The 24,854-nt window shown below is 39.2% G+C and overlaps 3 protein-coding genes across 3 annotated transcripts; 1 reads left to right on the top strand and 2 right to left on the bottom strand.

Moving 5' to 3' along the window:
• Positions 1–1,522: 1,522 nt before the first annotated feature.
• LOC310950125 (meprin A subunit beta-like) lies at positions 1,523–10,901 on the bottom strand (the record flags this gene model as incomplete). Its single annotated transcript, XM_083917787.1, has 9 exons — positions 1,523–1,539; positions 3,412–3,852; positions 4,444–4,662; positions 5,613–5,791; positions 5,887–6,004; positions 6,128–6,224; positions 6,327–6,358; positions 6,571–6,615; positions 10,850–10,901. 9 exons carry the CDS (start codon positions 10,899–10,901, stop codon positions 1,523–1,525), a joined length of 1,200 nt encoding a protein of 399 aa, XP_083773913.1.
• Positions 10,902–16,718: 5,817 nt separating this feature from the next.
• On the bottom strand, positions 16,719–17,737 carry LOC310951042 (uncharacterized protein; the record flags this gene model as incomplete). The annotated part of the gene is made up of 3 exons (XM_083919113.1): positions 16,719–17,295; positions 17,402–17,552; positions 17,698–17,737. 3 exons carry the CDS (start codon positions 17,735–17,737, stop codon positions 16,719–16,721), a joined length of 768 nt encoding a protein of 255 aa, XP_083775239.1.
• Positions 17,738–20,495: 2,758 nt separating this feature from the next.
• Positions 20,496–21,736, top strand: LOC310950796 (uncharacterized protein; the record flags this gene model as incomplete). The annotated part of the gene is made up of 4 exons (XM_083918792.1): positions 20,496–20,519; positions 20,618–20,669; positions 20,828–20,978; positions 21,160–21,736. The coding sequence occupies exons 2-4, from the start codon at positions 20,630–20,632 to the stop codon at positions 21,734–21,736; spliced, it is 768 nt and encodes a 255-aa protein (XP_083774918.1). The 5' UTR covers positions 20,496–20,519; positions 20,618–20,629.
• Positions 21,737–24,854: the final 3,118 nt, after the last annotated feature.

The following is a 24,854-nucleotide window of genomic DNA, read 5'->3' as shown; positions in this document are numbered from 1 at the left end:
TGAGAAGATTTATGATACATATATTAAGGTGACACAACAAAATAAATAAAACCAGTGCATGCTTATGATTTTAATAACCGACTAAGATAATGTAAACTCACCTCCAGAATATCATCATGTGAATCTAAGAAAAAAGGCATGAATAATTAGTATTTTTTAAAACAAAGAAAAAAATATCTAATGGTTAATGACATTATGAATCACAATAAAGGTGCTCGGTCAAATATGTACTTGAGTAAACAATCTCCCCACATGGTCCATTCAGTGATATGAATATGTTTAACTTTACCCTTGTTTGCATCTATAATGTCCTTGTCTTCACCAATTTCTGCAAAAACATGAGATGCCGTATTATTATGCAACATTGATCAATTTTAAAATAATTTTGTTTAATAAAGAATGTTCAATAATGCAACTTACCCACTATTCCTGGTCCAATCTGTAAAGAAATCACATTATCACATCAACATATGTAATATGCATGTATGTAATTCTACGATAAACAACAGGAAATGAAAGAATAAACAACATGAATGCGTTCCATTCGCTGGTTATCAGAATCAGAAATAGGTTTATTGCCAAGTAGGTTTTCACATACAAGAATGTGCTTCTGTGTTTTGGTGGATGGCAAACATTAACACACAATAAAAAAGATTATAAAAAAGTTTAGTGCAAAAGTCAAGAAAACTACCGGTACATAGAAAATTTACAATAAAAATGTGAAAACAAAACTATAAAATATATGCAAAACATGTCTCTTTTAAACTGAAAGAGCTGTACAGTTTTGTGCAGGAATGTAAAAAATATAGACCAGGGAATGTGCAAATTATAAAGTATAGAGACTATGTGACAATTATTGATGAACACTCAATAATACTATACTTACTATGCTGGTCTATAAGTAAAATCTACTTAAGTTTGAAGTCATATGGTTACGGCATATCTGTGCTTACAATTCAAATTCAGTATTGCAAATGTGTGTTAAAGTCTAAATTTCCATCAGAATGAATACTTACTTAAATAATTAATTACATAAGAAAACAATAGGCAAATCTTACTGGGTCGCGGCGTGCTGATGAAAATGCCAAGATCCCAAGAAGGAAAATGAAGCCCTTCATCCTTGTAATGTGTCTTGAACAACACCTAAATCATACAACATAAATAATATGAAGAGACATGAAATATCCACAGATATATATACTATAACTGAAACACACACAGCAACTACATATGCATATATTTCATTAAACTTAATATCAACATTGAGTTTGTTTAACTGATAGAGGATAGAAAATGCTCATTAGATCTTACCTTCGGCCAGTGTGGTTGTCTGTTCCTCAGCTGCATATAAGAAGCTGTGGCTGTGACGGGCAACTTTTAAGTTGGCACGATAAATATCTCATGTAACACAACAGGTTTTAAACTTTTCAGACAGTGGTCTTGCAACATTTTCAAAATTCTTTACAAATGCTTGAACAATTGTTTGGTTGCAGTGCTGTCAACATAAATATCACAGTCACGGTCACTGTCTGTCAGTACCTGCAGACGCACACACATCATATTTTTGTTAAGCTCACACAAAGGACCCTGGGATTGTTGTCGTGATTAGATTTCACAGTAAATTGAACTCTTACACTCTGTCACGCAGTAATGCAGTGGATACGACAAGTTAATTTGTGTGAAAAAAAGAAAAGTTCCGCACATGCATGCAGTGATGCATGCAGCAGTTGTCAAGACATTTGACTCAGAACCACAAATGAAAACCTTATGGTGGCGCTAGAGGAAAAATCACTCAAGCCAGTAGGTTTCACTCTTTGGGGACCATGAACAGCTGTACAGAATATAATGCAATGCTTCCAAATCCCATTGTGGCTAAAAAAAAAGTGTTTGTATGTTGATAAATTTATAGTGCTGTCCATGATGTGGGGTGGGGATTTAAAAAAAAGAGTATTTAATGGGGCAGTTTGCTAGTTGCAGATGAACAAAGGGGGACTGGGGACTAGGGACTGGGTACCCCCCGTTAAATATTAGCACATCGCCTACTGACCATTTTATAGGTAAAATTACCATGGTGATTGTTATTATTGTAGAGGAGAGTGCCTGCCTCATGTTATCCAATGTCCAGATAGAAGTATAAATAGAAGTATTAAACATTTGTGCGAAGTGCATTCTACTTGACTGATTGTTGCTTATAGGGATCCTTGGTGCTGTGCTGCCTTTTGGTACTGTTGTCTGGCGTTTCTTCTTTCTTTGTTGAATGACTCGGTAGTGGTTTTGCCCTCTAGCTGTTCCATTAACATGATAAACTGAGAAATGGGGTAAAATGGTGTTCACAGTGAGCTCCAAAGGCTTTTTCCAGCTCCAAAGGCATTTCTGGAGAAAGCAGTTTGATTTATAAGATGAATAAAGCGTATTACTCTAAGCAACAATTACACAACCAAAACACTGAAGCATGAAACATCTCTTTATTAGCATGTGATTCAGTTTGTTTTACTGATTCCATATAACAACAGGGATCACATAAAGGCGTTGAAGATGAATGGCAGAAAATATGAAGAGGGAGGATGAGGGTCCTGTTGAATATGGGTGGGAAAAAATTGACAGAAACAAAAGATAGGTTAAAAAAATGCATTCAGAACATTTCCACAACGCTGAAAAAAGTAAAACTTACCATCATGGGGCGAGCCCTCTCATAAACAACGTTGATTAAGTGTGATTAAGCTTTTGTGTCCGACCTACAGACCACAATGTGGATGTAAGCTTTGCACGTTAAAGTTGAATGTACAGGCTAACTGCTTAGTTCAAATTAGAAATAGATGATATTAAAAACTGAGCAGCTTATTTCATTTAGTGTTTTGAACTCACCCTGTGTCACATGGGCCGTTGACATAGTTGTTTGGGTAGGTGGTTGCAAATGTGCGTGACAGATGTTTTGGACAAGGCAGAGAGCTTTTTTGCTGCAGGCTGGAAATATCTGGAGATAAAGTTTGAATTTCAAAAGAAGTTTTGTCTGGAAAAACAACTTTGCAAAGCTGATATACAACTAGTAGATACATTTTAATAAAATAGTGTCTGAAGCTTTACTCAATAATATATCTGATTAGGATGAGAAACAATTTCTCACCTGTCATTGAAAAGAAAAACACAGCAGTGTCCCCTTTCAAGAAGTCTCGGCTCTTAATTTCTCCCAGGGAGAGAAATAATTTGGTCCCATATGCTGGGTTCACATAAAGAGATTCTCCATCCTTTCTAATAAGTTTTCCCACGATGCGAGGGTTGTCAAATGCAACTTTAAAAAAAACAAACAGAAAACATGACTTCTTACAGATACATTGTGACAGTAATGGTTGTATTGATAGATCAAAATATCAGTCACAGTAGACCATTGAGACATGTCCTTTATAGACTCACTGGATTGTGGATCAGTGGTTACAGTCATCTGTTTGGACATCTGGTGTTGAATGTGTGGGTTCTTGTCCAGCATGACGAAGGTCAGTTGCCTCCACGGGCAAGGCCATTCTAGTGTTGAATCATAGTCGCCTGATAGTAGACGAAAATGAACTCCAAAATAAGTTTCTCGCAGAGCAATCAACGCCTGGTAAGCATAACCTTCTGGAGAATACACCCGGGGGCTGATTATATAACTGTTGTAGTCAGTGTTTGTCAAAAGCCTCTCAAAGTCTTTAATTTGCCAGACATTCTGCGGGCACTCAGACTCAGAAAGGTTGATGTCATCGATCGAAAAGCCTCCTGAAGAGCCCTCATTTCCGTTACGCACCTCGAACACAACCTGGAAAGCCTTGGAAGCGTTCAGTGGAACCCTGTAAAACTTCCAATCGAAGGTTGGTCGACCTGTAGAGGGAAAATGTTTTTACCAATTGCTGCACATTCTTCATGTTTTTAATTTCCTCATTTTCTTTTTCCACAATAGCTGTAAGGCTTGATGGATAATAATGTAAGTCATCTTTCTGTCCACCACGTTTGCCCAGACCAACTACTGAGGGGTTGCCAATATATTTTATAGACAATCTCAGTCCAGAGGAAGAATCCTAATGACTTTTGTGGTCTGTGACTTTAATTCTAGCTTCACTGGCAGGTTGAATGTTTTTATTTTTTAGTAACATTTCTTAAAAATTGTATGGATTGCCATGGAATTTGGTGTGACCTCGGGGAAGACCCAGGACTAGGTGGAGAGATTATATCTCCACACTATCCTGGGAAGGCCTCGGGATCCCCCAGTTAGAGCTGGTTAATGTGGCCCAGGAAAGGGAAGTATGGGGTCCCCTTCTAAAGCTGCTGCCCCCGCGACCCAGCCCCGGATAAGCGGATGAAGATGAGATGAGATGAGATGAGATTCACTGGAATTTTGGTTATCCCCTAAGTTTGCATCTAGCACAGTCGTCAGGTCAACGTTTTAATTCGTCCAATACTTTGGTTCCTCACCAGTGATCTGATCCATCAGGTAGAGATTTCCTGTAGAGTCCTTCTCATCCTTGAACTCTCTGATCCAGATGTTGAGCTGGTCCGATTGGCTCCCACTGTGGTAATAGTAGAACTGGAGACACTGGACGTGACACTCCCTAGTGGGGATCATCATCTTGGTCTCCAGCCACGCTGAGTCTCCCTCCTGGCCTGATGCTGTGCTAGCGTGCATGAAGTAACCTGGAAAGTGTTTAGGTTTGAGCATTAGTCATTATTGTAGGCTTCACAATGTTACTAAATTGATGTAGCATCTGTTTATTGTAAGACTATCTAGAATGGATCTTTAGAAAGTTAGTTGTAGTATGATATATAACCAATATTCACCGCCAGGCTTGTTCAGGGTGGTGTGGTCAGAAAAAGGCCCTCCAGCAGAGACACTCATTCTCTTCCAGCCTTTGGCCAAACCGCTTTCACAATAGCTCATCCCACAGATATCAACATCGGAGAAGTTACAATGCCCCATAAAAGAAATAGATGCATCTGAGGTGACAAAGCAAGAAACATACATTACAATATTACACCATTTTAAGTGTCTCTTTTAAGGTTATAATTAGTGCAGCGTTTTCAGCATCATGAGAGCAACTTACTACAGTTATAAAGGCGATTCAACTTATACACATCAATGGGGCTCATTTCCATCCGCTGGCCGATCTTGTCCTGGTACTCTGGTAGCTTAGTGACAATTGTGTCTCCCGAGTTTTTAGAAAAGACATGTTTGCCATAGTGCATCACAGACAAGTAGTCGTATGGAGTATTTAGTGTTGTACTTGACTTTGGGGATAATTTCCGAAAGTTTCCTTTGTATCCTGGCGACCAGATAAACACATAATCAGACACTTCATGCATCGTAGCAGTAGAATATTGTTTTATATATATTTTATACATAGTTTTCCCCATTGGTTATTATTCATCTATGGTCAATATTTAAGTCTGTTTATTTTATTACATTTCTTTTTATTTACTATTTAAGATTTTATTCATTCAAAAATGTAATCAAATACTAAATTATATTATAAGGTAGTATAGTATTTTGTAAAAAGAAAAATCCCAAAACAAAAACATTCCTCTTTAAATATTGTGACGCAAAGAATTTCTGGGAAACCTTTTGAGAGATGGGTATGTGATTGTACCGTCTTTGACGTTTTGCCAGATAATGGTTATGTAGTCATCTCTGTCATATCTTGATTGTTCGTGATATAAGCCCAAAGCGTGGAGGAACTCATGCTCCACCGTACCGAGATAACCACATCGGTTACCAATGGAAACAACTTGGCCATATTTAACAATCCTTGAAACGTAAGAGTAGCACCTGCAGAGAGGAGTGACACATAATAGACATTAGATATTCATTTGAGGTCGAGGTAAGTCAGTATGTTGTGTTTGGGGAAAGGAAACCACGTTTACCCTGGATTCTTCCTAACTGAGAGGTAGTATTCCTCCGACTGCCTGGGCTTGAAATCAATACATGACTTCAGACGAAAATGTTCAAAGGCCTGCAGAATGACTCCTTTAGTGTTCATATCTGTGCTCACAAAACATAAACAAAGTCATGCTAAGTATTTCAACGTTTTTTCTTATTTTTTCATGCCTCCGCAATGTGGAGAACAACGATCAAGAAAAAAAGGGTCGATTGACCATCACTCACCGAGGTTGTCTTCTAATACATAGGGAACAGGGATGTCCCATAACTGTTTTCTATTCAAAATGACATTCCTCGCAACCCTTGTTTTTGTCTTTATTTCCTTGGGTGATATAAATAGAAACACAGTCAACACATTATCCAGCAAAAAGAAAAAAATATATATATATAATATGTAAGATAAGAAATGATACTCATTGCTTACTTCCATAATGTCGCCCTCAAATAAATCCAAGTCTGGAGGGTAAACAGAAAGCTTTTGTAACAAAAAGCAGCAACAAATAAACATAAACTGCAGGCGTTTGTTACTCCAAGTGAATGGTTGTGAAATAATTGGGAACTGTTCTTTGCAAGTGTCTCTCTTTTGCAGAGTACATATCTGTTTATATCTAATTTACTCAAATGTACACAACACTTGCACTATCACTTAAATATCTACTTTATCTTACCTTTGTTTATTTCCGTAATGTCCAAGTCCTCCTCGTCATCGACCTCTTAAAAAACAAAACAAAGAAATACATTTATGCTTTTACAGAAGATTGCACTTTCTCTGTGGAGTCTGCTTTATTCTAAAAATTGTTTAATAATAGTTTGGTTTAATTATTATGAAAATATTTGATCTTCGTTGTATTAAACACAAAGGCTCACCTATTAACAATGGCTCGAGAGGCTGGAAATGAATAGATCAGAGGTTAAAGAATTAAACTGGTGTAAATTTAAAGACAAATACATTCAACTTTCTGTTATAATAAAAATATACAAATGTACTCACCATGGCAACGTGAAGTATGCTCAGCACAATAATAACACGGTTATACATAACTGCAAACAAATGTCCTCAAAATGGTGTTAAAATTAAAACAGCTATTAAATACTATTATAAATACATTTTAAAAAATCCTCACAAAAAGAAATATCCTGAAATTCTTGAATTTGGAGTATTTCAGTTTGATGTTGATCAGATCTTTGTGCTGTTATCTCCTCGATACAGAAGTCCTCTCAAAGGATTCTTCATTTTTCTGACTGGATTAAAAACAATGCTAAATCACCCATTTCCAAACCATACGATCTACAGCTCAATAGGTCTGAAACGACATAACTTAGGCAAGTTAAGGCACAGTCTTGTACATCATAGCAAACATGCCCTTCCACAAACACTTAACACACAAAGTAACAAAATTTCCCCTCTAGGCCATCAATGAATTTAGCTCATTATTGTCAGACAAATATGGGCCCCATGCAAAATGTAGAGCTGTGTGAGAAGATGGGAAAGAAACTACAGTGCAATAAGAAAATCAGGTGGAAAGAAAAAATATGACATATCGTTTCTGTGCAACAATAAAAACGGATTTTCTTCCATTGTAATTGTCATTGATGCATTACTTGTGAACTAACAGAAGTGTTTGCAGAACTCAGGTGTGACATTTCCTGTGAACTTTATGTACTTTTTTGACAAAAGCCCCTCCGGCCCGTTCATCTAGTTTTTGCGCTAGCAGTTAGTCACAACACATACCGGTTTATTCTGCAGGTAAACAAATTAACCTGTTGTAAAACCAATATTGTTGTAGGCTTCAGCAGAAGGCCCAAGTCAAACAGCAGTATCATCACACCACCTCCTTAAATATAATAGAGATACAATGTGTATGTCGTCGTTCTCATGTCCTTTTGTTAACATTTCAGTACACAAAGGTGACATGATGATGGATGACGTGTCTGATCTAAAGATCTTTTCGCTTTACAAGGAATGTAAGTTAAGTTTGGTGAGGCTCTTGATTCCTTTTTAGCAATGCCGCTGACTCTAGAGATGGCAATCTCAGTCTTTAGTGGAATGGTCCACAACTTTGGTCCAGACTGAAATATCTTTATAACTATTGTATAGGTTGCCATGACATTTGGCCACCTCGGACATTCGCTGACTTTTCCCGCTATGAGGTTAACATTTTTGATTTTGAATGAAATGTCTCCATTTTAATGGATTGCCATGAAACTTCCGTATGAAAACTCTCAGTATGAATTGCAAGACCTTCCCGTGCTGCTCAACCTAAAAAACAGGTTGAAAATGTTAACTTGTAGCAGTAGACTTATCTTGCGTAGCTCTTTTAAAGATTATACTAATACTTCCCTTAAGTTTATCAGACAAATTTAAATTTAAAATGACCAAATTTGGAGATCACCGGACAAGAAGGGCATGTAACTAGAAACAAAAGCTGTCAGATAAGTGTAGTTGACAAGAAAGTAGAATATTTTCCTCAGATGTAGGCGAGAAGCGTAAAGATGCATAAAATGGAAAGTACCTCTAATTTGTACACAAGTACCGTATTTGGTCAAATGTGAACGGAACAAGGGAAGGATGGGGCTTGCACTGTTTTCCATGTCGTCAGAAGTGTCAGTTTTTTTGTACTACAGGGTTTTCCACATTCTTTGGCATATAGTCCCCTGTGGAAAAGTATACAGTATGTTAACCTGTCAACGTATTCATTTGCGTTTAGTGTCCCTCATTATTTGTCTGTCATCTCTTAGGGTTATTTTCGTCAGGTTCCCTTATCTGCCGTCTGTAGAGTCACGTTAGAAAACATCTGAGGCTTAGGCAGGTCTCAGCTGCTCTAAGCTAGAGCTCTGAATCAAAATAGAAATAAGTGTATTTTTAAAGCCATAATTATATGTTTTTTGCTCGGGATGAAAGTGTGTGACATAAACATAATCTTTTATTCATGAAGATTAAGATCAAAGATTCCAAATTTCAATTGTATTTCAATGTAAAAACAAAGATGATTTTCCATTTGATGAGTTAAAAACATCAACATTATACAGGTTTGAATGAGTAAGCAGATACATAAAATATCCAATGTATCTAGTCAGATGAAAGATGCTTAAGGGAAGATATAAGGGAACATCTGGGTTTTTAAGCACTATAATACATTTCGACCTACACCCTGCCACATTGTCAAAGCTTAGGTTTACAGCCACCTGCAACATAATGTGTACCTGCAGCCTTTATTTAAAACTTTGTAAACTTGTTTATTCAGCACGTTTCCAGTGACGTTCCTTTAACAGAACAAGTTGTCTTTTCCTTTAAAAGGCCTTTTTCCCATTTTTTTCATTTTTATGGGCTATACATTAACAAAAACAAATAGCTATCAGTCGGGCGGGAGGTCGAGCGGGTCGTCCTCTAATCAGAATCGACGGTTAGATCCCCAGCTCTTTGCATGTTGAAGTGCAAAGAGCTTGGGCAAGACACTGAACCCCAAATTGATCCCAAAGGCTATGCAATCTATGTGAATGTGTGTCAGAATGATTAAATAGATCCTGATGAGCATGTGGCACCTTGCCTGGCAGCCTCTACCATCAGTGTATGAATGGGTGAATGTGGTAAGCAGTGTCAAAGTGAGATTGGTCAGAAGTCTAGAAAGGCGCTATAAAAAGTAATTTACAGACAGAGAAATGTTGCCCGCGGTATTCATAGACCCCTGAGAGGCCAATGCACCTGTTACAGATAGCCTCATAAAACTCTAATAACATATATCCACATAAACTAATCACAGATATAGCATTTTAAACCTATTGTGAACTAATGTCATTTCGATAGCCAACTTCTGGTACCTGTCCTCAGATGAAAAATCATGTTTCTATGAATTATAATACCATTAGAAAAGCTTGTGAAGCACCAAGCTGATGATAGAGAGCCGTGTCTCCAGGACCCCAACCAGAACATTAAGTGTGTTCTTTCTGAAAAACAGTTCAACCTAATTTACAAAACTAATGAACAAACAAATGAATTAATGAAATTAAACATTTAGCTCGCAAACTCTCACGTTTTTTCCCTTTCAAAGTGACATGTGACAGAGTGAAAGAATGAGAAAAGGAAAGGTGTGTCAGGATATCGAAGTTGTGCAACAAATATTACACCAACCTTTTTGTGTTTGGGTTTCTCCTTGTCAAGTTTTCATTCTTCTGTGCAGACAATTCATCAAATCGAAAACCCTTTGCACTTTCTTAGACATGAGCCTTTGTTGACAGACGTCTCTCATCCATCTGCAACTTGATTCGAATGCTGATTAGACTGCACATGTTTCACACACATGCTCTAACACTCCTTTTGTACTTTAATCAATGTGACTTTGATCAATATCATAAAAACCTAATATGTATTTTACAAACAGAAGAAAGATTGTTTCATAAACTTCAAATTAAGAAATGTTGTCTTTTAGGAAATGTAAAGATGCCCCGTAGTCAAAGACAATCAAGGGAATCACATCATCATAAATATTGTACATCCCTAGGTATAATTTATTAAAAGTTTTCTAATAATCAAAACTCAACTCATTTCCTTAATCAGGACCGTGTCGGTGTATTTTGATCAGATTTGATTGTCCGTGCTAACAAAAGAAAACAACCTGCTCTCCTCAAGCGTGAGACACTGTGTGACATTGGCAGAACATTTTGTTTTCATGTTAGACCATATTACACTAAGCAGTGGTGGAATGTAACTAACCCGACAAGCTAGCACGGTATATTACCAATGGATACCTTAGGTCAGTGGTTCCTAAACTTTTTCTGCAAGGCCCCCACTTTTAGAGACAGAAATTCTTCCAAGCCCCCCTGCTCTCTCTTTATTGTCCACAGTTGTACTGGTGAAGCCAAGGACGAGATATGCCTCGTCACATTTTCTTGTCTCTGTTTGGGTAGATGTGATGTTTGGTGTAGATTTATCATCTGCTTGACATGTACCACGCAGTGCTTTCACAAACTTGTCAGTGCTTTGCTGGCAGTGCAGAACCATGTCGGCCAGGAGTGCCAACGCCCCCGTGGATCTCTAAGAGTGAATCTGCACTAGAACAGGGGGTAGTGGTGCACTCCAGCCTCTTGTGGTCGAAATCAATAAACACTTCCTCACAGAAATGATAAGGTATTTATCAGTCTTAAAATGCTGCCTTTCTTTTCTTTTTGACATATTATAACTTTTTATAATCCTCACAGTGAGTGACAAATAACACCTAATAAAGAAGAGTTATAAACTAGAGGGCCACTTTGAAATGGGATCACACCAGCCGAGATGCCAAAGTGGGCCAGGGGCACCCTTTAGTTGTCAGCCATACACCTGTAATGTTTCGTGAGTGTACGTTGCACGGTTAATAGGTTATCATGGTTATCATCACACACACACCCACACACACACACACACACACACACACACACACACGCGCGCACACACACACACACACACACACACACACACACACACACACACACACACACACACACACACTGTGTTGCAGCTGGTAATTATTAACACAGACTAAAACATTAAAGATTATTATCTACTGTATTTTATTATGATACAGCACATATTTAACAGGGTGACCAAGTGGTTAGAGTGAGCTTGAATGGTCACAAAACAGAATATTTCGTTGCGAGAGTCACGTTTTTTAATTTGAGTCACGTCTTGTCTCTACCTCTTCATTTCCTGAGATCTTTGAATTCACACTCAAGCGCTTACACTGCTCTGTCACAGTTAAGCCACTGGGTGTCAGTGTAGCCTCTTCCATTGGCACAGGAAACACTAACATCAGTGCTGCATGATGCATTTTAACAACATTTGATAGAGGCTTCTGTCTTAAGGCAACTTCCTTTTTTTCCCATAAATACACACATCACGGGGGTTTGGTGTCTTGCTCAGGGTCACTAGACAGAACTAGGGAATGATCACTTTCCCTACAGTTAGTGGTGAAAGACGTTTTCAGATCATTTACTTAAGAGTAAAAGTAGCAATACCACTACGAAACAATGATTACTTGAGTTAAAGTATTAAAAGTACAATGCAGTCTTTCCTTAGTGTTCATTATTATATAAATGTTGTAGTTGGTTGCGGTTGAGCTAATTTTGACTGATTCTTAATACTGTTGGGCAGTTTAATATAAAACTCTTCATCATATTTTATAAACTGACCGTATACACATGTGGACAATCTTAATGTAAAAAGTAACTGTAGCTACTGCTTAAGTGCAACAAGGACAGTGAGGTGAAATATAAAGTAGCTTTAAATGTCAAAATGTGGCTTAACCATGTAAAGCCCAGATATAGAAATAAGGGGAAAACATTTTTTCACCTTTCAGATGTTGATGTAATAATGACCTCTTGGCCGAGGCCCCGTTTGGTCAACAGACATCACCTGAGGATGGCCTCTTCCTTGAATTCAAAGGTCTCCTTGAGGTCACTGTATTGGATTAGAACAGAAACCATAAATGTACAAGTCAAAAATGTTACAAACAGTGAAATATAAAAAATATTACAAGCGGTTAACACTTTCTCACGAGAGAGGATGCTAGTTTTGCCTCCTGTTCAGTATCTCTCTCCTAGAATAATGAGGGCTTTGCAGTCCTGCTCGTAGAGAAACCAGGCATTGATCCCAGCGAGGATAATGGTGTGTCAGAAGATGTAGATGTACCAAGTTCTGTATTTAATGCAGAACTTGTGTTTCCCATGTTGTTGGTACCTACAATGCAAGGCCTCTCAACTTCAATGTATGTTACTTCTGGTACTTCTGGCACCACCTGCAGGCATTTCTCTCTGAAAGAATCAAGCCATGGTCTGAGTTTCCAGAGCTTGTCTTTCTTTCAGTCTCCAACACTGTCAAGTTGTTTACAAATTGTCAGAGATAGGAATCTGTTGTGTGGCATCACATCAGAGACAGGGGTGTACTGTGTGTCCGTCTCCCAATAAATACAAGCTCCAGACATTTCCACTCGGCCCATCTTCAGGTACACGCCAATCACTTTCTCAATTTCCTTCGTGTTGGTTTTCATAGACGTCCTGTTCTTTTGGAATCTATACTCATTTGTGTTTTTTGTCAGAGCTTGAATCAAAAATTATAACCAAACCTTTTTGGAAGCAGTCCAGTAGTGTTCACATAATCACCGGCTTGCCTCTTCATCACTCTCATCAGCGACGTCTGATTCCATCTGAAAATGACTCTCTCCATTTTTCCATCAACCACATCCTGCACACGATATAGAACAACTGGATTTGCTGATGGCATTCTGAAATGGAAAAAGTAAAAAGCAGAATTAACAAAACTATCATATAACCTGTAGGAATAGATAAGCTCATGGACCAGGGTTCAAGAAAGCTGAGTATTTTCCAGATTAAATAATTTAAATCCTAACCCCATTGACACCTTCACACAATACTGTCTGCCGATCTTATAATGCCCTCTACTTATCATACTAAAGGGAATACAAGCATCTCTGAAGAACCCGTAAACCCCCACAGTCAGCAACATTCTCACCTTTCCCTGAACAATGCAACAAGCATTCACTAAAACCTTCCAGAACATTTACGTTGCATTCACACCAAATCTGGTGTTGCGGCCAAAACTCCGGCACTCACATTCATCTGAAAGTGGGTAGTTCATCTAGGCTGCGGTGTTGGGACCTGAAGAGGAGGTTACAAGCCAATAACCTGCAATCAGACACAACACAATGTAGTGTAACATTATGTTTCATGTGTAGTCACTGAATTTGGGACTGTGAACCAGTTTAAAAACTCACCATTGATACGCCACGCATCCTGGTAGTTATTGAAAGTAAATACATACTAGCAGCATGGCTAAATGGTAGCACTGCCATACCATCACACAACCTTGTGCTAATGGCAGCAACGCCTGATTTGGTGTGATTGCACTCGTCTGTTTCCCAAGCAGCTATTCGGGCAAACAAACAAAGTCCAGAAAAAGAACTCAGCATCTGTTCAATTAATTTCTTTTTACCTGCTAATATACAAATACTATTTCAAATATAACAACCTGAAATGATTTATTAACTTATTCAATTCTGGACCAAACTCAAATATTTAAGAGAAAATGCATTGTCAACTACTGTAAAACATTAACATGTTAACAATGTTAACAACGTTAACATGTAATGTACATGTATTTTGACTAAAAACCTCACCCAGATATAATAAAGCATTTTACTTACTTGAATCTTGACATATCCAGTCCAATATCACAATGAGATGAGCTTGAAAGAAAGTTTTGAGTTTGTATGTTTTGAGTTCATGGTCTGTTGGTCGGACTTATAAACACATATTAAATATCATTGTATGGCTAAACAACAGGGTCAACTGGCAAAAACAAGTACAGATTGTTTTTATTTATTGTATATTTAGGAGAGCTTGAGGTGATGTGTGTCACTTTCCACCACCTACAGTTAAAGGACAAGCATTATAGTTTGTGCTAAGGCTGCACTTTCCTAATCAAACGAGTATGGCAGATGTCCGCAATATACAGTATAAACACGCAAGACCTGTGGAATTCACTAAAGCCCCTTTCTATATGAAATCCACTCTTGATTTTCATTGGCCACATACATAGAGCTGGCTTTACAATATTTTGCAGCACTACACTACCCATACTACCCCTCTGCATCTTATAATAGTCAATTAATAAGCTTAGAGTGACTCAAACTGTTGATTAAAGGTGGCACATTTTGGGGCAATCAGTGGAAAGAAAACCTCCCAGAGACAGTTTCAACAGTTTAAACAGCAGCTTCATGTATTTCTTGAAAGTTTGTTGCATTATATTTTAGATATTTGGAAGATTTCCTCCCCACCCTGTTCTGAAACCAGACCAGGTGATAAGAGGGAGCAAACAACACAGCCTGAGAGCATTTACAATGACCGATCTACACAAGACAGCCATCTTCTCATCTACACAGGCTCCGAAGTGCTTACCAAACCAGCAGCAACAGTACGCTAACAACCTCTTATCTACATCAAAACAACACTGAACCTCTGTTTGTTGCAGTGATTAAGGCAAGATGCATCTTGTTCAAAGAACCTAGTGTGCTTCAAACACCTCCCTCCTCTGATCAGTGTCGTAGACCTGGAATGGGACAGACATCCGTCTAGCCTCCTGTATTAGAAAGTGGCCCTGACGATGCCTTTTGGCCCTTTTTACGATAATGCCGTGTGATTAGTTCTTCTGGGTGCCCAAACAAGTGCTAATCAGGGGTCGACGTGCTGGAGCACGACAATGTGAGAAGACATTTGCATTTGTAAATGGTCACAGAGCTTTGCAGTGGTTTGAATAGTTTGTGACTCACTGAATGTAGCACTTTAAGGTGCTTCAATTACAACAATGGCTGATTGAATTCTAAAGCAAATTTAGCACGAGATCTTTAGTTTCTCACTTAAGAACAGGAATCCTTCCTCTGGCCCTTGATGTCAGCAGACAAAACATCCTGGAGGAACGCAGACTTTGTGAACTTTTTAATTTAGGAAAGGTTGAGAATAAATCTCATTTTCTTTTATTGTATCCCTGATAAGATGAGAATAAGTTTTTTTAATGACATGTTTGTTCAAAATCCTGGAATGTTTTAGTTTTAAGTTTCATATGAAAGGATGGAACGGTCGCCTACTTTCAGTGTTTAATAAGTTACACCCTTTAGTTGCAAAAGCCTGGAAGAAATGTGAGGATGGTTCATTTCCGTAGTTTTAGTATTGTCAAGTGTCTACATTTGTGATTACAGTTTAAAAAAAAAGTACAAATGTATCCTTTATCCTACAGTATAAGTGCATATATTATCACTCACTGCAGAATCAGACAAAAACAAAAGCTACTCTCTGTCAAAACAAAGGTTTATAATCAGTAATTTAACAACAATGAGCCAAACTTATTGTGGTGTATTTTGATGTAACCAGGGACAAATATGTACTTGGTGTGTGCATGCAAGTGCACATGTACTATTTTGATTGGACTCTGACCCTCCACGTTGGATGCTGGCACTGTCAATAGAGGGAGGATTTCGTTTTGTGCTGTATATTTACAACGAAAAGAGGTTGTGCAATTTTATTTTTTATGACAGAAAGAGCCCTGTGGTTTTCAAAGCAAAGCAAATAAGTGACAAAATATGATTTAAAGAAAAGAATGCATCTGATTCGATCTTTTTGTATGATATGAAACCTCATGGGGTGAATCCATAACTGACTTGTTTAGGCCGCTCACATCACATGGTCAACCTCATTTCTCAAAGCCAGTTTTCGATTTTAATGTTTAGACCAGGAAGGTGCAGTTTCACGGCAAGCGTTGACAAGAAGAAGTCTGCCTCTGGATAAAGGAGGAGACGGAACTGTGACAGGAGCCCGGACATGTTAAGACATGGGAGACACTCTAGCTGCCTCCTGGGAAAACAGCAGCACATGTCCCACTGTGACTTGACCTCTGTATATTTAGTCATTCTTTGTACTTTAGGATGGCTAATACACTCTGTGTGCCCTGAAACAGATGTTTGTGATTATATTTTCTGGTAGATTTACATATTCTGTAAAAGATAGAAATAGAAATGTATTTTCAGAAATTCATTTATTTTTGATAACTCAGAGTGAGTACAATAAAGTTACAGTTTCAGTTACAGTTTTTAAATTCACAACACACAATAAAAACAGAGTATTTACATTTTTGACAAGTGCAGAGTTGCTTTGCACCTAAAAATAAATATTAGTTGAATTTGTTTTATAATACAATTCAGATATTTCATGCTTCGAAGTTCCAAACATGGCCAGCATCTTGATAAATGATGGAGCAGGTGTGGTGATTGACCTAGTTGCCATTGATAAAGGATTGGTACAGGGACATGAGCTGGGCCTGGAGGTCCTGGGCGTAGGGGTCCAGCTTTTCCTTCAGGTCCTCAGCGTAGGGGGCCACCATCTGTTTCACCAGATTGGCTCTCTGACTCAGCTCAACCTGGACCTTCTCCGTCATGGGGGTCACGCTATCTTGGAAGTTCTGCAGGTGCTGATCCACCTTCAGCTTCAGGTCATCAGTGTAGGGCCCCAGCTGAGCCTGCAGATCCTTCACGCTCTGCTCCAAATTGTTCTTCAGCTCCTCGCTCTTCTCCATCATGGTGGTCCTCAGGGCCTCCGAGTCCATGGATTCTGCGAGGGGGGCCAGCTCCTGTTTGAGCTGCTCCACTCTCTGCTGGATCTGGGCCTTCATGTTCTCAGTATAGGGCTCCAGCTTTCCCCTGACAGTGCTCAGCTCCTGGGTCAGCACATTTCTCAGCACGTCAGCCTCTGCTGTGATCTTGGTCATCAGGTCCTGGGCTGCAGAGGGAAGCTGCTTCTGCAGGGTCACTGCATATCTGCTGGCGATGTCAGTGCTATCTGCCAGGTGGGCACTAGAAGACAGAAAAAGTAATGGTTAGACCATCATATGTTTATTTAATACCATACCATTCATATGCATGTAATGCATGCCTGAAATACCATTGTCACACAACTTACTTGACTTCCTGTCCAAACTGAGACTTCCTGATCATCTCGAGGGTGTCATCAGCTGTCTGGGTGGCCTTGGCGATGTAGTCCCAGAAAGCATCAGTCAGCACTTCCAGCTGTGGCTTGGGTGCATCAGCATAGAAGATGTTGGCATGACAGCCTGTTGGATGGACACAAGAACAGCTCGAGAAAAGTGCGGACTTTCAGCCATTCAGTTAACTTTGACTGCTCTTAGTTGCTGAAGCATTGCTGTAGCTTTGACTATATAGAAAAGGCAAGTCAAAAGTAGATGGCTTGCAACTTACCAGACAGAACCGCAACCACCAGAACAACGAACACCTTCATGACTGCGCCTTGCTGAAAAACAGTTGTGACCTAGTTTACTTTCAAGCTGCATTTAAAATGTTGTAACATTTACTGTATATTTGCCGCTTAAAATATTGATTTTAAAATGTAGCGTAATTCTCACCTGCTTTTGGCTTGTGTGTCTCTCAGAGTTGTAGTAGTGTGTTTGTGAGTGCCTCACACCTGCACTTCCATGTATATATACTGAAGCCACATGACAGTTGTAGTCAGGCGCACAAAGTCCAGGAGTCCCTTCCATGTTGTCACAAATTGCCCTCTTCCTGTTTCTGCTGCTTTACTGGGCTACTATCACCTGTCCGCTGAGGCTACAATGCAGACGCACCGATACAAACTTTCCCCAGAGGTTTTACAGAGGTTATGGGGCTATTAGAAAACGTCCTTGCAATAAAAGCCATCTCATTCCACAAGAAATATTGCAATGGTTTTCTTCTGATCCCTCTCTTGAAAGCATTTAGGAAATAGTAATTAACTAACCACGTAGTCCAGCAGATAACTCCAGATAACCATGGAATGCTTACACTAGTGGACTTTGTTTTATAGGGTCAAGCAGCATGGATAAAATAGTAAAGGCACCAAAATGTTGTTGTTTTTTTTGTTATAGTGAAAAATGCTCAACATAATCACACTTAGAATCAACTTTGTATAGTATCTAGCAAGTATTATATGTGTCCAGGGAATACAATCATTTCCAGCTGGCTGTCAAAATTTAAGGCTACTGTATGTCCCTGACGCATTGAAATTTCAGGCCTTCATACTGGAACTCATTACAGATGGTGAGTTATTTAAACAGCAACAGGAAGACTGAAGAGGGTTATTCAAGAGCACACAGTGTTGTCACTCTGTCTGAGACGTTGGCATAAATAGATAAGGCTGTGTGAGTATCCAGACTTCTACTCACAGTGACTGACACCATCGCACAAAAGCACATTTTTCTTTTTAATCCCAGGGTGTCAGCTACTGAAGATGGTTGGAAAACTATATATTTGATGGATAGAAAAGAAAAACTGCTCAATTTAATTTCAACGAGCACAAATGAGCAACCAGATCAAATGCCCTGAATATACTGAACACAAACTGGACATCCTGACAGTGAACAAGAGACAGTTTTCAGATTCAGGGTCTTATTGTATAGCAGTCCAATAAGTGAAAAGGATAAACTACTGATTTAATAATCTCTTAAACATCCCAAATGTTAGTGTTAATAGTGTTAACCACTAAATCAAAGTTGGACTGTCCCATATTCCATTTTTGGATGTTCTGCGCTTGGATACTTTTTCTCTCTTTATAATACACCATCGGAGCAACTCATTTACTATTGAACTAACTGTTTTATATATATATTCACTTATGGACTCTATGTGTATGTTTACCATATTAAAAACTGTCACTCTCTATAATGTTGCCTTTCAGTGATGATATTTTATTTCTATCATGAGGCACAATGTAACTTATTTGACAGCTAGTCTATACATTTGTGAACAGAAGATTCCTTGTCAGTTTGCTCATTCAGCACCTTTGGTTTTTCTGAATTGTAATCACTATCACTGAATTTGCTGGGCAGTTGTCACAGTTTTTTATTGTTTCCAGCTGAGGCAGCTGCTGTCTTCAACCTTTACTGGTGTGTAGCACGTTGCATAGCTGTACACCTTAATGAATAGTGAGGGCAGAAGAGTAGCTAAAAATAATTAAAGTCATGGTAATATCAATATTCATTGGTAATGCTTTTTAGGTGTTTTATGCCAATATTAAATCCAACAGAGGTCTTTAGAAAAACTGGCATGAATTCTAAACACTTAACCTCTGCAATTTCTCACTGAGAGGAATAAATGTATCAAAGTATTTTTGATATGCCAAAAGGAAGGAGGCCAGCACACTTTTATAAACGTGGAGAAAGACTGTCAGGACAAAAGGGAAGAAAAAACGTCAATAAAATGTTCTAGCAGCAGTTTCAGACACTGTGTAGTAGCTTTTCAAGTCTAAAGAAAAATAAATGAAACTAAAATGCTGCTCTTCAAAAGTCGTCTGGGAGAAGTGAACTATGGTTAGTCCTGTGTGAAACAGCAGCTACTTTGTCCTTCAGGAGCTGACGATGTTTGAGTGTGCTGACCTTTGGCCCAACTGACACATAGGAATAACTATGACACAGAAACTAGAACCACACATTACTGAGGCGTTAGATGGCAACATGTCAAGCTGATAAAGACAATAAAACAACTGTGTATCTAATCAAAGCTAGACATCAGAGAAATTAAGGGGAGAGGTTTTTGTCTGTCTTAGCAGAGAGTTCTCTGCGGCAATGAAAAGCTAACGGCTAAGTGATTACAGACAGGCCTGTGAGGACAAGGTTCATTTAAGGTTGACCTTAAGGATTTTGTCCCACTCAAAAACTGATTAATCACATGTTCATTTAGGACATACACATAAAGTAGGCAAATAAAATATCTTTCTCTCTCTCTCTCTATATATATACATATATATATATATATGTATATATATATCTGTCTGATGATCACTGATATATCAAGCTAAAGAAAATGGGTAATGTATGTGCATTGGAGTAACAGTATGGGCTTGTGCAGATGTACTGTCTTGATTATCTGGCACAAGGTATAAGTGGGGATAGTAGGGTGATGTAAGGTGACAGCAAGGCACTAGCACCTGGACTTTGGCATCATTACAGTCTGACTTGCTATATAAACTGCAGAACCTCCCCAGTTAAGGACAAGCGCAAGTGGACTTGCAGATACACTCGCAAACTCAGGTAAGATGATGGCTCACTGTAGAAGCTGAGCTTTTCATTACAGAAATACTTCTCAGTGAACACACCGTGCTAACCAGCTTTGTAACTCCTTCTCATTAGGTCTAAGAGCCATGAAGGTCCTTGTTGTGCTCGTCCTAGCCGTTTTCAGTGGTGAGTATGATGGCAAAATAGCATTAGGGTAAAAAAGAAATAATGATCTACTTGTATTCTCAAGACATAGAACTGCTTTGCATTGCTAATAAGTAAATATGTACTATATATGAATGCTTAAAAGCTCAAATAAGACTGTTCTTGTGTCCATCCAACAGGCTGTCATGCCAACATCTTCTATGCTGATGCACCCAAGCCACAGCTGGAAGTGCTGACTGATGCCTTCTGGGAATATGTTGCCAAGGCCACCCAGACAGCTGATGACACCCTCCAGATGATCGGGAAGTCTCAGTTTGGACAGGAAGTCAAGTAAGTTGTGTGACACACAAGACCAGGGTAACTGGACCTCTTAGTTATTATCAGGTAGGTCATACAAGACCATTGTTGACATGCTAAGGTTGTAAAACATGGATAGTACTTACTGACATGCATTTCCAACTCACTGGAACATGGTGTAAAGATAAAACCTCATTGTTGTTCTCTTGTCTAGTGCCCGTCTGACAGATACCGCTTATGTGGCCAGCACATATGCAGTCTCCCTGCAGGAGCAGCTTCCCCCTTCAGCCCAGGACCTGATCACCAAAGCCACCACTGAGGCCGACCTGCTGAAAGAGCGTGTGATCCAGGAGCTGAGCACTGTCAGGGGAAAGCTGGAGCCCTACACTGAGAACATGAAGGCCCAGATCCAGCAGAGAGTGGAGCAGCTCAAACAGGAGCTGGCCCCCCTTGCAGAATCCATGGACGTTGAGGCCCTGAGGACCACCCTGATGGAGAAGAGCGAGGAGCTGAAGGTCAACATGGAGCAGAGTGTGATGGATCTGCAGGCTCAGCTTGGGCCCTACACCGATGACCTGAAGCTGAAGGTGGATCAGCACCTGCAGAGCTTCCAAGAAAGCGTGGCCCCCATGGCCGAGAAGGTCCAAGGTGAGCTGAGTCAAAGAGCCCAACAGGTGAAAGAAATGGCCACCCCCTACGTCGATGACCTCAGGGAAAAACTGGACCCCTACGCCCAGGATCTCCAGGCCCGGCTCAACTCTCTCTATGAGTCCTTTGTCAAAGCCAACTAAGTCAACATCCACCTCACGTTTTACAGAAAGAAACTGCATCAAAAGAAATTCTCAGATCCCTGGAACCGGTCTATTTTGTGAACAAAACAACAACACAAGCTCTCCAGCGTTAAAAGTTGAAGATGTGTTCAGATATATTTACAGTATTTAATATAAATAAATAAATATTGAGTGTTGGCCTGTGACCACACACTGTGTTCTCTTCCTATATTATGGAAATAAAGTAAAAGCACAAACACAAACTTGCAAGTCTGTTGTGTTTTGTATAAAGTCTTAATTCAATTTTAAATGACTGTTGGCGAGGTCTGAGGATGACAATTATTTTTCTCGCAAACTAAGACAAGTGATGAGAGTATACCTTTGATATTGGTGCTGTTAGATGTGGTTATAGGAACTAGATACACTGTGTCCAATGGGGTTACAAACTTACATAATTCATTTGTTTGATCATATTAGATTTAAAACAAGTCTATTTTGTTCACCATATCGAAATAAACACATTTTCTTTACTTCAAATCCACACATTCACAAACGGCCCATACATGGAAACATATTTTTGACTGGATGAAACAAGAATCTTCTGAAAGTCTGAAAAGTTAGTTAGTTAGTGCCATCTGGTGAATATATAGAGTCACTTCATCATATTCATATGCAGAATATATGGGAAACATAGCAGTCAGCCATTGTAAATGAGTGGATTTCACTTTTGACAGTTTTAAGAAAGCAAGAAACTTCATGTATCAAGGCCAGACCAACATCAGCGGGGGAATAAAACATTTCTTGTTTGTTCAGTGTCTGGTTGCAAAATCTCGCCCCCCGCCACGCCCCTGTAAGATTCAGTTGTGGGTCTTTAACAGGGCTTGTTCAAGTTTGTCTCTGCAAGTCTGGAAGTTCACAAAAACACATCCTGCTTCCACCTTGTTTTTTAGTTTTCCTTTTGTGCCTCCATCCCCGCTGCCAGATCGCTCCCACGCTGCCTTACCCAGTGGCAAACAACATTCCTCTGTTCTGCCCCCCAGCTGTCACAGACTACTCTGACAATTAACCCTCCAAGCTCACCCACAGCTCTGATTTCTCATTATGTCTGATTACGTGAAGGTTTTTGGTTAGATTATGGACCTGTGTGAAAAGTTTTAATATTGTTCCCTATTACTTTTCTTGTTATACTCCAGTAAAATAATTGTTGTCTCAATGTGAGTTTGCACTTTTGTACCAACAGCTTAAACCTATGATGATTTGGGGGTTATGAGCCCAGTTATTACATAATTATTAAAGTAAATTTAGGAAAGATTGTTGGAGCAGACTGCCCTGTTTTTGATGAGTAACACAACTAAGGCACTCATAATCATCTTTACTCTGTACCCCTGTATGAATCAGTCCATTTTTATTGAATGTTTTCAGCTGTCAGAAAACATATTCAAGAAAATGCATGAAAGGAGTATTTCATTTGGAGAAATGTGCATATCTGCTTTTTTTTTGGAAAGAGTTAAATGCAGATGGATAGCTCTCTCCTGTCTGCATATAAATACGGAGACTAGAAACTTGAAACAGCAAGCCTTGATCTGTCTAAAGGTAAAACCAGCACTTTCTCAACATGTGGTATCATAATTTTGATCTGTATAAAAAAAACAAAGGTTTATGTGTGGAGCTATTTAATTTAATGAGCGCTGGGGGTGCTGCTAGTCTCTGTTCTGACTTGGCATTAACCTCCTGAGGGATCTTTCCACAGTTGGACACCTTGTGAGAATGCATCCAGGACACATTGAAATTTTAACGCTCAGATCACATTCGGAGGTGGCCCGGGATGCATATTGCCACAGTCATTTAGCAGTGTGTGTCCTGGGCCATACTGAAGAACTGCCTTTTAATCTGACATCCTAAAATTAACCTGAATTTCCAAAATATAGGATATTAGCACAGTAATATCCTGACCTGTCAATCGCTGATGCTGCAGGTTTCAATCTGTTACACCTGGCTGCCAAAAACAATCACATAGAGTGCTGCAAAAAACTAATTCAGAGTAAATGTCCCATTTGTAATCTTACCTTGCGATGTCTGCTGTATCATCCATGTGTTTACTTCTAATGAAATATTTTATATACTAATGCCAGGTCTGAACAGGGCTTTCTTTTAATATAACTTCATAACTTCATTATATAGCATTAACATTATATATAACTTCAACTTTGATGTTATTTACGCTGTTTTAAATAATACATTAAGGAACATGTTCCCAACCAACCAAGATCCTGCACAGCTTCGACTCCTTGGTAGACAACATGATGCTAAGTATACCATTAGCTTGCCCTGAGCATTGTACAAGAAATGACAGCAGGCGAGAATGTGACCCGACATCAGTTTTGTTGAGCTGCCGCAGGCATCAGACCTGTGACCTCTTCATTACAGTGAAACAGTGCCATAAACACATAAAAACTGCATAAACAGAGCAGCCTTACTCAGACATTTGGCTCTGATGGCCTCCCCCATCAGCTCATAGCACTCTGACTCAGAGCGAGATGAGGGGGTGGGGGATGCATGAAAAACACTAAATTGTGAGCTTGAACGTCCAGTTCACCAACTTTCAGCCCTCAGACGTTAACTGCAGTAACCACGCTGACTCGTCTAATCACATGATTGCCTTATTTCGATGGGGTGAGATCATCCGGTCATAACCAAAAACAAAATTCATCCAGAGAACAACATCATCAGGCTGAGGTTACTTTCGTTCACACCTTCTAAAGATGCCCTCTCACACGCTCACTCCCGATAAGACATCAGACATTCCCTCTGTTGTTGTGCAGCAAAAGGAGAAGAAACTGCAGTGACTGTGTCAGATATTTTACTGTATTACCTCAGGGCTCTTCGTGAACCCCTCTGTTTCACTTCCCCGTCTGTCCTCTTTATGCTTTAGGTTCAGTAAAGGAAGGCACGGCACTGTGGGTTTGTGCTAGTTCAGCCTGTGACCTTTGTTGGTACATGTGTGTTTACAAGTCGGTTATCTCTATACTGGAAATGCATCTTTAAAGCTAATGTAGGTGAATGTTTCACACTGGAGATGAAACATGTTTCTCAAAAACAAACAAAAAAGACTTTCAGATACACAGATTTCTTGACAATG

The sequence above is a fragment of the Echiichthys vipera genome (assembly GCF_963691815.1).
Source record: "Echiichthys vipera genome assembly, chromosome: 8".
In the NCBI taxonomy this organism is placed as follows: domain Eukaryota; kingdom Metazoa; phylum Chordata; class Actinopteri; order Perciformes; family Trachinidae; genus Echiichthys; species Echiichthys vipera.
Note: the sequence above shows the minus strand (reverse complement) of the source record. Positions and strands in the feature narration are given on the sequence as shown.